General features: G+C 35.7%; 1 protein-coding gene across 1 annotated transcript; it reads right to left on the bottom strand.

Moving 5' to 3' along the window:
* Positions 1 to 954: 954 nt before the first annotated feature.
* On the bottom strand, positions 955 to 10,124 carry LOC110007779 (cucumisin). Its single transcript, XM_020670950.2, has 10 exons — positions 9,997 to 10,124; positions 8,691 to 8,782; positions 8,482 to 8,573; positions 8,153 to 8,399; positions 5,303 to 5,819; positions 4,265 to 4,368; positions 2,538 to 2,759; positions 2,222 to 2,333; positions 1,827 to 2,040; positions 955 to 1,642 (listed from the first exon to the last, which is right to left on the bottom strand). Exons 1-10 carry the CDS (start codon positions 10,090 to 10,092, stop codon positions 1,074 to 1,076), a joined length of 2,265 nt encoding a protein of 754 aa, XP_020526609.1. The 5' UTR covers positions 10,093 to 10,124; the 3' UTR covers positions 955 to 1,073.
* Between the last annotated feature and the right edge of the window lie 3,032 nt (positions 10,125 to 13,156).

The raw sequence follows: 13,156 nt of genomic DNA, 5'->3' as shown, positions 1-13,156 counted from the left end.
TCTAGGGAATAAGGAAACTATTTATTGTGCATATTATCAGTTACAGGAAATAGCGAGATGACAATGAAACAAACGAGTTATTTTCAAGGCGTTCACAAACAAATAACTATTAGTATATGGGCTTGAAGCCTGGGTGTTAAAGGCAACGAGCTACAATGTGATGTCTTAGGTTCCATTTCTACCTATGCTATAACCATTGACATGTCTAGAATGATTTTGGGCATTTTGAGGAAAGTCTTTTCACCAATATCACGAAGAAAAAAAATAAGTGACCAAAACATGTAGGAACATAAGTTTTTCAACATAATCATAAAATAAGAAAAAAAAAAAAGGCTTTTTCTGAATCCCAGCAATTTCTGGTATTTGCAGATAATCATAAATGACTCTCTGTTTGAAACATGAAATACTTCATGCCAAACTAGGGAGACTCTTTGGAACTAAAATTAAGATATCATCAGAAGTGAATGTGAGCATGTATGGAGAGACTTTTACTTAATTCTCATTGGATTAAGCCTCCGATATTACACCCATATATTCTTGAATTGAATGGTGTTTCCAAATGTAAGCATCGACATAGTCATAAGCATTTTATCGGCATGTCTTCAATTACGTCTTCTCTGCAACGAAATTTACCACCGCAGTAAATAGATTAGCCTAAATGTTTTATAAATTGCAGCAACATTGAAAAGTTTATCTTAAGACCACCTAATAGTGCCATGATATTAACCTTGGATAAGGCACTTTTATGTTTAGATGTCTCACAATATCACATGTTGGAGAACATGGAAGTTTCCCAATGTAATTTTTCAATTCCAGTGCCAATTTTTTAATTATGAAATAATAAATAATTGCTTGACATAGTTCCATGGTACAATGCAAGGTCCAAGAGACCTTATACACCAAAAAAAATTAACAAGATTCTCAATTCTAGATAAAATGTTATCAATCAACTTATTTGTTGTAAATTATTTCTTCCCATTTCTGAAGCAACAAATCTATATTAAAGGGGTCATTTCTTAAGAAAATACAAAGAGAAGTTTTTTAATAATGGCAACTCTAGGAATATGATGTGGTTAGTTAGGGGATGGTGCTGGGGCTTGAACTTCAATGGACTCTGAAGAAGAATATCCAACATAGACAATTATAGGGCTCCTGACACTGTGAACACCATCACTCCACACTAGCGATGCCGAAACCGCTGTTCCCATTGATCCTTCAACTTTCACAGTGAAAGATTTCTTCTCCCCTATTGATTTGAATGAAAGTTGGGTTGGTTCCACAGTGACTGTAAATGCTGATGCGGAATTTACGAATGCGTTATACACTGATGGTGGCACGCCGACATTTGTAACTGTTCTTGAGAAAGTGGCTGAGAAAGACACCCCACTGCTGACTTTGTATGCAAATGAAGGATAGTTTAGATCCAAAACTGTACCATTGGCAACATTTGAGCAGGTGCTATTATCTCCAGTCACAAGCCTGAGTGTCCTTGTATTATATCCCTGGTTACACAACATTCCTACATAATCAACTTCGCCGGCATCATAAACTAAGCCAGGATTGACTGCTTTTATTGGATCAATATGGCCTGAACCATAGGCGAACTCGGCATCTTCATTCTTTGTAGGACTCATGGGAGTTGCTGCAAGAAATTCCTATGTAAGTGATGCACCCGAAGATGAAATACAAATTGAAATCCCATCAAAATTGAAACTTAAACATTCTTATGCATAATAGACTCTTACTGTGGTTGACCTCCAAGTAATTCATTGAACTACGTAATAAAACTATAATTGTAAAAGTGAAGAAATCATCAGAGCCATTACCTGTAGTCATGAGTGCAGACTTGATGGCGGCAGGAGACCATGTTGGGTTGAAGGATTTCACATAAGCAGCCGCACCACTCACATGAGGACACGACATGGATGTGCCAGAGATTATGTTGTACTTCACTGATCTTTTGTCCCCTTCAAATACTGACATGGAAGCAACAGGTGACCATGCAGCTAAAATATCAACTCCAGGAGCAGTCAAGTCCGGCTACACCACAAATGTAACTATGTCATCAGTGGCCTTAAATACATCTAGACAAGGAAAAGAGACAGAGAAAGAAAATACTCTACTGTTAATTATGAGAAATCATTTGATATCCTTTGATAAGTCATTCTTCTTGCAGGTTTTACATTAGGAAAATGGGATTAGGATGGAGCAGGTGATATACCTTGAGAATGTCTGGTGTAATGAGGTTTGGTCCTCTTGAAGAGAATGATACCACTGTGGGAGCTTCAGAATCCTTTATGCTCTCACTCTTTAGTATGTTCACCTTTGAATTGCTGTCGAAAATCAATTAATATTAGTTAAACATCGATTAGTGTCAGCTCAATCATAATCATATAGACAAGGCAAAAAAAACAGGAATGATGGATCAACTCTAAGCACACATCAATAGTTAGCAAGCAAACTAAATGATTTTCATGGGAGTAAAAGTAAAATTAAGGTACAAAAAAATTGAAATAAGATTTTATCCTGGAGTGTACCTGGTCGAGTTCTTCAAGTAGTTGTAAACCTTCGAACCATCAGTGGTATTTAGAAGGGATGCCGGCAAAGGATACGAGAAGGCCAAGTCATTGTACCCATCATATCTCATGATCATACCCCGTGCATTAGCATCCAATGCTCCTTCTCCTTTGTTAATAATATCGCATAATACAATCTTTCCCTTCACTACTCCTCTGTCCAAAGTATTGGGTGAACAATACCTGATGATCAATGCACATAAATGAGATTTAAAGTTTAGATTATCGGTCTATTTATTTACAAATTTGCTTATGGGATCATCAGTATGTTTATAGGGATTGTTTACAAAGAGATCATTTAACTTTTGTACAAGGAGATCACAACTATTCCCACTTATTAGATGTCAAATTGGATGGCTTGGGCTTCGTCACGAAATCCGAGAATTTTATTTTTGGAACTTTGTATCTAATCAATGACACTCTTACCACCACTCATTTTAAAATCTAAAGGACAAGAATAATTGTGACCTCATTGTACAAAAGGTAAATGGTCTCTTTGTATACAGTCCCATATTTATATGTGCCATGGTTTCTTGTCATCCATTAAGAATGTTGTTTATAATCCAGTGCATTATATTTTGTTTGTCTGGACAACTAACAAATCCTTTATAAGCCTCCCATTTTTTGAGCATATATGTCATGATCCTGAAACACCCTATACATCTACTCCCTCAGGCAGAAGAATATGAAATTATGAAAGTCATTCTAGAATTACCAGATGAGTATTTTCAAAAAATATTAAAAAATAGATTTTGAGATCCTCAGCAATTCCATTAGAGCATCCACAAAAAAATTTCATGCTCATAATCATTCTTAAGATGTTAGCCTTTTCTTTTCTTTTCTTTACTTTTTCCTTTTTTTTTTTTTTTTTATTATTATTATTTTTTTTTTTTTATTTTCTTTTTATTTATTTATTTATTTATTTTATTTTTTTTATTTTAAGGTTGGTAGCTAGGGTATATGATTCTTTTTCTTTTTATTAAACTTTTTTTTTAAGCTTGGCAACTAGGGTATTTGATTTGTTTTTGTTTTTTTGAGGCTGCTTCTTGTATTTTTATTTTTTTCTTTTTCCTTGAGATTGGCCTGTTTTTTCCCATATGTTACAGCCCTACAACGGACTCCTTTTTATTTTTTTGGTTTGTATGGCAGTCCGTTGTGTTGGACGTATAGGGGTTCTAATCATCAGACAACCCCATCGATGTTTGAAACATTAAACCACTTGGCTTAGGAAAATTTAAGCAAACTTAGAGGTATGATGTTCCAGACATTGGACTACTCACCAAAAAAGAGGCCCGATTTACAAAAATCAGATATCTTGCTAATCTATGTCACAAATATCAGGCTGCTCAAAAGTTTAAAAAATTTGGAAGTCTGGAATGTTCTGATATTAGCGATACCAGAAAATACCAAAGTGAAGTTTAAGACAATCCCATATTCCTAACATTAGTCCGACTCCTAATATACCTCCAAGCCATCGCACAGCCTAACAAACCAAAAAAATAAAGGAGATCTAGTGTTAAAAACACTGGACCAGAAGGCAAATTTCAAAAAATAAAAAATTGGGAGAGAGTAGAACATCTGTGTAAAATATATAAAAAATTGAACCATACAATAATACCGCAAAAATACTACAGCATAAGTGTAATTTTTAATTAATTAATTTTGTGGGTTTTGTTTATTGGTCTCACATTGATTCTAGGGAAGAATAGCCTGCTGAAGTATTTGGAGCATCTCCTCCATATATAAGAGGGAAGGTAGTCCCTTTAAGCTGGAAAGTGTTCACCGCTCTTCCCTACAGAACCAATAATCAATAATAGGTTAGCAAAATGTGCGACTGCTTAGAAAAAGAAAAAAAAAAAACCAGTTTTTTACTTTCTTGCTTTTAGGTAATTCAATGGGGAAGACAGACTTCTACCCGGTTTTTCAAATAATTTAGAAATTAGGTTTCAGGCTTCTATCCACTTTTTCAAATAATTTAGAAGTTAGGTTTTTTTAAGGTGTTAGTGATGTGATATCAATGGGAATTGAAACCACTACATGGTAATTAAGGTGCAGGGGTGCTACCACTACAGCACCATCCCCTTTCTCAGTCTAATTTCTTTTAATTGCACTCATGCACTCCAACTTATATGTGAATATAAAACAATAATCCATACGTATACTTGCTTCTTAAAAATTAATGAGAGAACATGAATTCAGAGAACACATGAAGTATCATTTGGAGAAATGTTACATGTCATAATTTCATGAAGAAAATATGTAGATCATTAGTTTTAACTTTTAACTGTTTTTAGAGGGACTACTTCAACATACAATTCTTAAGACTCATATAAAGCTTCTCCTATATCTTTGCATTCTTATTTGGGTGAATCAATGGGAATGTCAGGCCCTATCTTTTTTATTAAAAGAAATAAGAATATGACCTTGTTATGTATGTCGTGGTGGCAATGGGTCGGGTTAAGTCCAGCGGGACATGGATCCAGACCCGAACTCAAATAGTATTTAGGTCAAGGTTTTGGATCCGGACCCAACCTTTCAGGTCTAAAATTTGAACCCATACTCAGACCCAAGATCAGGTCTACCTGTCAAGTCCCAAGTCTAGTCGGGTCCATTGCCACCTCTACATGTATCACTGATAATTAAATAAAAGAAAAAGTCACATGAGAGAGTGAATGTGTCGTAGAGACATGTTAGAGAGAGAGAGAGAGAGAGAGAGGGCACCATACCACAAGAATTTCGCCATCCCCTAAAGCCACCTTGTTTATAATCTTCCTATCCGTACTGCTCGCGGCCACAGTCAAAGTCCATGGAGCCACATTAGTCACTGACCCGGCATACGGCCCGTCATTCCCAGCCGAAATCGAAGTCAAAATCCCACCCTTCATAGCATGAAATGACCCAATTGCTAAACTATCCATGAAATAATCCAACGGTATGGAGTGCCCGATCGAGATGGAGATGACATCCACACCATCCGCTATGGCATCATCAAAGGCAGCAAGCATATCAGCATCTGAGCAACCGTCGCTCCAGCACACTTTGTAAACTGCAATTCGAGCTGAGGGGACAGCGCCTCGGGCGCTGCCGAGTGCAAGGCCAAAGAGGCTAGTGTCCGACACGACACGGCCGGCAGCCGTGGAGGCAGTGTGGGTGCCATGTCCTATGGTGTCTCGAGGGGATGGATCGTCAAGGATCGGGTCGAATTGTTTGTCAGCTTTGTAAAAGCGAGCTCCAATTAGCTTTCTGTTTTGTTAGGAGAGCGGTGTGTCATGAGAGAGATGAAAAAAAAAAACCAGACAAATAAAGACATAAACTCTACACACAATGGGACGATCACTCATGAGAGATCATCATCATTATCATTATCATCCAAACCTTATCCCGACTAAGAATTGCTTGGTAATAAAGCTGCTCTTGTCCCTCCACCCATCTAGGAGTAAAAGGACATACCACCTTGGCCGGCTCCACTATTCTAAGGTGAGAGGAACCCTTCTCAAAGAAATGCTTCAAACGAGTATTTAAAAAGGGAAAATATCTCCCTACACTTTTTTTTTAAGTTTCATTTTTCTACATACCCAAGGTTAGGTTTCAAAACATATCTAGTGGCATAGAGATCCCAAGTAAAAAAAACATCTTTTTGAACTTTTGTTTGAGCTAAAAAGATAAGGCAAAGAAGGTAAAGTTGGTCAAGAAAGTTAAAAGATATGATACGTGGGATTTCTATGCCCCCAAAGATATTTTGAACTTGGATTTGTTGATAAATGAAACCTAAAAATAAGATATACATATATTTTCCTTTTAAAAAATTAGTGATCCGGATTGATAATCGGTCTATACTGTCTTGGCTCCTTGTTGTTCAAAGGAAACCTTCTGAACATTGAAAACCATGTCGTGGCTTGATAAAGTAAGATTTGGATGCACTAATGTTTAAAATCAAGAATTCAGGTAAGGTGGCGTTTGGGTCCAAAGCTTGAGTCAGGTCTAATAGGCATGGCTGAGTCTCTTAGATACCAGCTTGAGTTTTAACAGAAAAAAATAAAATATTAGGAACATGCCAACTAGGTTCTTATATATTTAGTTCTCGACCAATCTATATAACTCAGGCGAGTTTGAGCCAGACCTATCTAATTTATGCTTATTCATTTTGGACGGCTGACAGTATGCCTAATACAACAACAGGACCATTGGGTTAGTGGCTTGCAGAAGGCAAGAGCTGGAGGTTCGAAGTTTTAATCTTTTTTTAAGTATCGCATTGTACTTTGTTTCGAGAACCATTGCAATTTTTGTTTGTACGAACTCTGTAGGCTTAACTACACTTTACGTGGTTAATTACATAAATGTTTTGCTGGTCTATGGTTTGAATTTTCTTAATCTTTTATTGTTTTGTTTAAGGACCCAGTTTTTATCCGGCCAAGCCCGTAGAAATGCGGACCTCTTAATAAATCTATTTTTTATATCGATTTTAAGACTTAAGTTTTAAGAACATGTAATCTCTAACATGGAGATAATGAATATGAAAAATATGAATAAATAAATAAATTTTAAAAACTAAAAATAATACTTCCAATAAGAAAAAACATTTGGATTGTTAGTTTCCATTGTTTTTAAATGGAACACCTACTTGCATTCATTTTTAAAATGGACATATGTAGAAATGCGGTCCAACCTACATGAAACAATTTTCATTTGTTTAATTTATTGGGTCACATTGCAAATGTCTAGATTAACACATTTGAACCAACGCATCTCCATCCACCTCTTAGTTCTTCAAAGTTTGAAAAAGTTACGAACGGGTCTTGCATGGTTTATGTTTTGGATCCTATTATCTTGAGTTCCTATTTTGTCGAATATTTTTTATTCTACTGTCAATATGAAATCCCAACTTTTTAACCATTAATTTAAACTTCCAATTTTTAAATCACAAAAACACAAAAAAAAAAGAAAAAAGAAAAGGATATGTTTGAGAGTTTTAGAAAAATTCAATTTTCGAACCACTTAAAACATACAAAGAAAAAATAATAATAATTAAGAGTTATATTGTTTGGGAGTCCTAATCGGCCCAATAAATTCTTTTTGTGTTTTTGGTAGTTTTAAAGTTAGAATTTCGAACGGTCCAAAAACATGAGCAATACTTTGAACCACCTAAATACAACAATTTTTTTGTGATTGGGCAATTCATATGTTAAACTCCAAAAACATGAGCAATACTTTGAACCACCTAAATACAACAATTTTCTTGTGATTGGGCAATTCATATGTTAAACTTTCTATTTGGTGATAAAAATACAAAATATAAATAACTAGACTTAAAAGGTAAAATATGACCCAAAATACAGAGGATGCCATAATACCTTTCTTTTGTTTGGATCCAAAATAAAGATAAAGCTCTAGCACACAAGGCGGAAATGATAAATGACAGATGTATGAATGGGCTCAAGGCTAAGTAGACAAAATAGTAAAATGACACAATATGACATCTTAAGTTTGATTTTTATGGCAAGTAATGCAACAAAGTATATAATTTACTTTAGCGATATAAAATTAAATTCACATCCACATGAGAGAGAGAGGCGTACTTGTTGCAAGTGAAATTGGCAGAAGATTGGCAAGTCCCCTTCCATTTACTCGGAGGTGGCCCAAAGCCTTCATCACTGAAGCTCGCAGATTCCGGCCAAATGCCGGTATCAATCACCCCCACCACCACATCACTCTCCCACTTTAGGCTTCTATTAACTGTCTCGGTGAAACCCATAAAATCCCATGATCTCGTCGTATGGAGTTGCTTCTTCTGACTTGGAAAGATAGAAACCACACCTTCCATACCTATAATAAAACCAGGTGTTTTTCATGCATGAATTAACATAAAGAGAAAGCAAGAAGAGAGAGAGAGAGAGAGAGTTTTTACTTTCAAGTTTCTCAATCTCTTGTTGGGTTAGCTTCGCTGCAAATCCATTGAAACTTCTCCTGTAACTGTATACTAAGGATTCTGTTGCTGAGCTGGTAAAACCATAGCATGGGTTTCATGTTAGGGAGGTGGTGCATAAAATGAGAGCTATGATAATGGCCTAATTTTTATCAGATTTTTTTATTCAAAATGGGAGCTCAAATTCTGACCTGCCACTCAGGACTTGTTGAAGGATGCCAAGGTGGAGAGATGCAGCCGAGAAATCCTCTTGAAGACGTTGGCCCAGGTATACAATGTGAACCTGCATCATTGTTACACAGCACAACGCACCATCATCATCTGTCTCTCTACCACACGTGTATGCATCTCTCTTGGACCGACAAGCCTTAAAAAAATATCTTATCGCATGTAATTCTTTGCTTGATTTAAAATGTGATGGACAAGAGTTACTGTAACCTCTGTACTAAAAGTAAATATTTTTTAAATTTAAAAGCTTTCTTTTATGTAAAAAATCTAAAGAAAAAGTGTTATATGCATTGGGACACATTCCTACATTTGTTGCGCCCCCGGCATGAACCATCCATTCAAAGATGGATATAATGATGGTCCTTAGAAAAAAAGTAAAATCAACCGTTTAAATATTTCCTTCTAAAAATGTTAATTTTAGTTTCTATCTTTTTTTTGGTTTTTTTACTCATGAATGATCTCCATGTTCGGAATTACATATTCCTTAAAATTAGGGTCAAAATATATTTTAAAAATAGATTATTAGAGGGGCCACATTTCTACATATGAGTTCGGAAAATCATAAAAACCATGTCCATATGAAAACATAAGAGAAGGTTGAATTCAAATTCTTGAAATTTGTTACACACCCTGAGCCATCAAATTTAACATTTAATAGCTAAGAGTGATTGTGACCTCTTTATAATAATGGTTAATGGTCTCATAGTATTCAATCATATTAATTTTTGAGAAAATTAGAAAAAATCTCCAAGACCATTCTTTTTATGCAACTTACTCCCAATCTATGTTTTTCTCTCACTTTTTTCTAAAAAATACACTTTCTATGCAAATACCCCTAAGGGAAAAAGTTAAATTTTTTTAGATGGAAATGCCCTTCCCGTAAACAAAAATCAATTTGGTCAGATTTGACCTTGACTTTCAGAACTCATTGTCGGAGCGAATCACCGCAGTGCCGGAGCACATGATCCATTGTCGGAGAGCACATACACAGTATTAGAGCGTTGTGACTCCAGATTACACTGCCGGAGAGCACTTACACAGTGCCAGAGCACACATAGATAGTGCCGGAGCACTGTGACTCCAAAGTATTGCACTGCCGGAGCGTACTTAATTTTTTGGGTTTTTTTTTAACTTTTCCTTTAATTTTTCTCCTTTCGCATCAATAAGAGATTTGACTTAAAACATTTACTTTGCCTTTAAAAACCCTCTTCTTTTTCCCCATGCAATAAAAAAACAATCCAAATTACTGATAGAACAAAGGAAAATTGCCTGTCTATCCGCATCAGAAGCCTCAGAACAAGTGTTGAGCAAGACCAGGGTGATGAAGAGGGTGAGAAGCCATGATGGTACGTGTTGCATGCCCATTTCTTGAGGTTTGGGCTCCTTCTTTGCTTCATTGTTCACCTCGAAGCCAATTTATATAAGAAACTGTTTTGCATTCTGGTTTCTGATTTTTATATTAATATTCCCCTTGCTCTTTGCTTGCCTGGAATGTTGATGTATACAACTTCATAAACACCTCTAAAGAGAGAGAGAGAGAGGAGAGAGGGAAGTGTGACACCTCTAACAAAAGAGAGAGAGAGAGAGAGGTGGAGCCGGCTTTTGCCTCGTAGCAACCACCCAGCAATGAAACAAACTTTAACTTGTTCCTAGACGTACAACATTGTAAATGCTTTCGATATGAAACAAACTTTAATTTGTTCCTAGAAGTACAACATTGTAAATGCTTTGGTTATGGAGCCGGCATTCCACATTGCCATCGAACATGTTGTTATCAGATATATACAAAGGGCTGAGCAATGGTGACAACGGGATGAGAAAGCGTCATGATAAAGGATTTTATTTTTGGGTGCGGTTTGTATAGTGCCGAGGCTTTAAACCATTAAATTAGGGCGCACCTTCAAATACTATGGAGAAATATGGTTTTAATATTTAAAATTTTTGTTATAGCTTTAAAATATATTTTTTCTTTAATTATAAAATTCAACGCTTCAAAATAGTGTAGATCAAGCAAATCTATAAAAACCTAAAAATTTTAAAAATTGACCGTCCAAAAATATGTTCCAAGAAGTACTATTTTCAAAACTTGACATCCATTTTTTTCTCATATCCATGCATCTTGATGTCGAGATGACCAATTTTAGGATATTTGAGCATGAAAACAATTTTTTTCTGTGAAATTTTTGAGACGGGCTCTAATTTGATTGTTTGGAGCCTCGGCTCTATATAAACTTTTTCTTTCATTTTTTATTTAGAGGTTCTTCTTGTAATGACTATAGTACCTCTGGGGTGGAGAATCTCTAAGCAATGATAATAATTCTATAAATAAGTCTTTTTATTTTGGATTTTTTAATGATACATCTTAGACTGCCTGATTTTACATTGAACGATTAATAATGATTGTAATTTTCTTATACCGAAAATAAGAGATTGTCTATAAGAGACAATTTTTTTTTTGTACATGGAAGTAACAATCATTTTCACTCATTAAATATCAAATTGGATGGCTTAAGGTGAGTTACAAAGTCCGAAAAAAAAAAATTTGGAACTTTGTATCTATTTAATGACACCCTTACAAACATCAATTTTGAAATTTAAAGGACAAGAATGATTGTGATATCTATGTACAAAAGATAAAATAAAAAGTTTATATAAAGCCGAGGCTCTAAACAATCAAATTAGAGCCCACCTCAAAATTTTTACTAGAAGAGATTGTTTTGATGCCCAAATATCTTCAAATTGATTATCTTGACATCAAAGATGCTTAGGCATGAGAAAAAAAATGGATTTCAAGTTTTGGAAATAATGCATCTTATAACGCATTATTGGATCATGAATTTTCAAGATTTTCAAGTTTTCATAGATCTGCTCGATCTACACTATTTTTGAAGCATTAAATTTTTATATTAAGATAATATATGTTAAGGCTATCACAAAGATTTTCAGTATTGAAACCACATTTTTCAACACTATTTAAAGGCATGCTTTATTTTGATTGTTTAGAGCCTCGGCTCTATACAAACTGCACCAAAGATAAATGGTCTCTTTTTAGACTATTCCCAAAAACAAATAGTTTTATTGTACACATTTCCATATAAAATAAGTTACACACAAAAACACACATATACATATATACACACACTACGTCATATCGGATTGCTGTCCCGATCTAGTTAGGTCTAGGCTGGACCCAGACTTTGACCTTGTTGGGTCTAGATCGAGTGGAACAGACCCAACCAGCTGGGTTCAACAGGCGAGTCCAATCCCAAAGTAGGTTGGATTGACCTAACCTGTTTACCACCCTAGAGAGAAAGAAAGAGAGATTAACACTGGGAACGTAGAGTGGGAGTCTGTGTTAATGCATCAGCGCCCCAAACCACCGATGCCCCAACCCTATTCTCATTCCCAATGAGAATTGCCCCGGACCCGGACATAACCTGAGAAAATGATATGGGACCTAGATCTAGACTCAAAAATGAATTGTGGGACCCGGATCACCTAATTAGACCCGACCCAAAAAATTTCATATCTATGTATTTAAATATATTTCATATATTGGTACCCGAAAATTCGACCCGCTGGGTGTTCGTCAAAATCCGACCCGTTGGGTCAATTTTTTGAGCCATACCAGGACCAAATCGGGTCTACACCTTGGGTCCCGGGTCTATTTCCACCCTTAAATTTGTAGGGTATGTGGCGACAGGGACATCTGCATCCGATGAATGTAATATCTACCCTTTGCTAAATGCACCATTAGCTATATGGACGATGGAGGTTAATCTATTTTTGCCAAAGTTTCTATTGGAGTCCGTCTGGTTGTTGCACCTTATATAATATTGAGCTAGTATGGTTAAACCTTATAGAGTATTGAGCTAGTACATTTAGGCTTATATGGTATTGAGCGAGTACGTTTAGGCTTTCGGTAATGATTTCATGCAACTGTCATTTCATTGCACAGGACCACATGTCAAAACATTTCTAAAAAAAGCAAATTTAGTGAAATGTCAGCCATACCAAAAGATTCTATACTCCTACAGAATTATACTGTCGATTTACTCCCTAAAGTAAAACCCCATCTACAAGTACTTTTAGGACGACTTTGGGGATGTAACATCTTCAACCCGTCAATAGAAATTTTTTCGAACTTGCACTTTCTATGTGCTAAAAAAAAACTAATGCCTCAAAATTCAATAGAGACTGTCAATCCAATTTTTCTTTTTTTCTTTTGAAAATTTACTCATGATTATTAGATGGTTCTCCAAGGAAATTTCCCAAACATTTTACCAAAGGGAATAAATGGATAGCAATGCTCCTACGGCAGCATAGCAAACGTGCCTTCGACCATTTTGGGGTGCTCACCTTGTATCCCCTAATAGATGAGGAACCTCCACTCTACACCCCTTCTTAGAGTTTTACTTGTCGGCAAGCA

This window comes from Amborella trichopoda, chromosome 8 (genome assembly GCF_054954075.1).
Source record: "Amborella trichopoda isolate Santa Cruz 75 chromosome 8, AtrichopodaSantaCruz75HAP2 v2.0, whole genome shotgun sequence".
Taxonomy (NCBI): domain Eukaryota; kingdom Viridiplantae; phylum Streptophyta; class Magnoliopsida; order Amborellales; family Amborellaceae; genus Amborella; species Amborella trichopoda.
Note: the sequence above shows the minus strand (reverse complement) of the source record. Positions and strands in the feature narration are given on the sequence as shown.

Coding starts and splice junctions, on each gene's coding strand:
- LOC110007779 (XM_020670950.2), bottom strand. CDS start 10,092: ATGGGCATGCAACACGTACCATCATGGCTTCTCACCCTCTTCATCACC. Junction 4,369..5,302: donor GGGATGGCGAAATTCTTGTG/GTATGGTGCCCT, acceptor TTGGTTCTGTAG/GGAAGAGCGGTGAACACTTT. Junction 2,041..2,221: donor TTACACCAGACATTCTCAAG/GTATATCACCTG, acceptor TTTGTGGTGTAG/CCGGACTTGACTGCTCCTGG.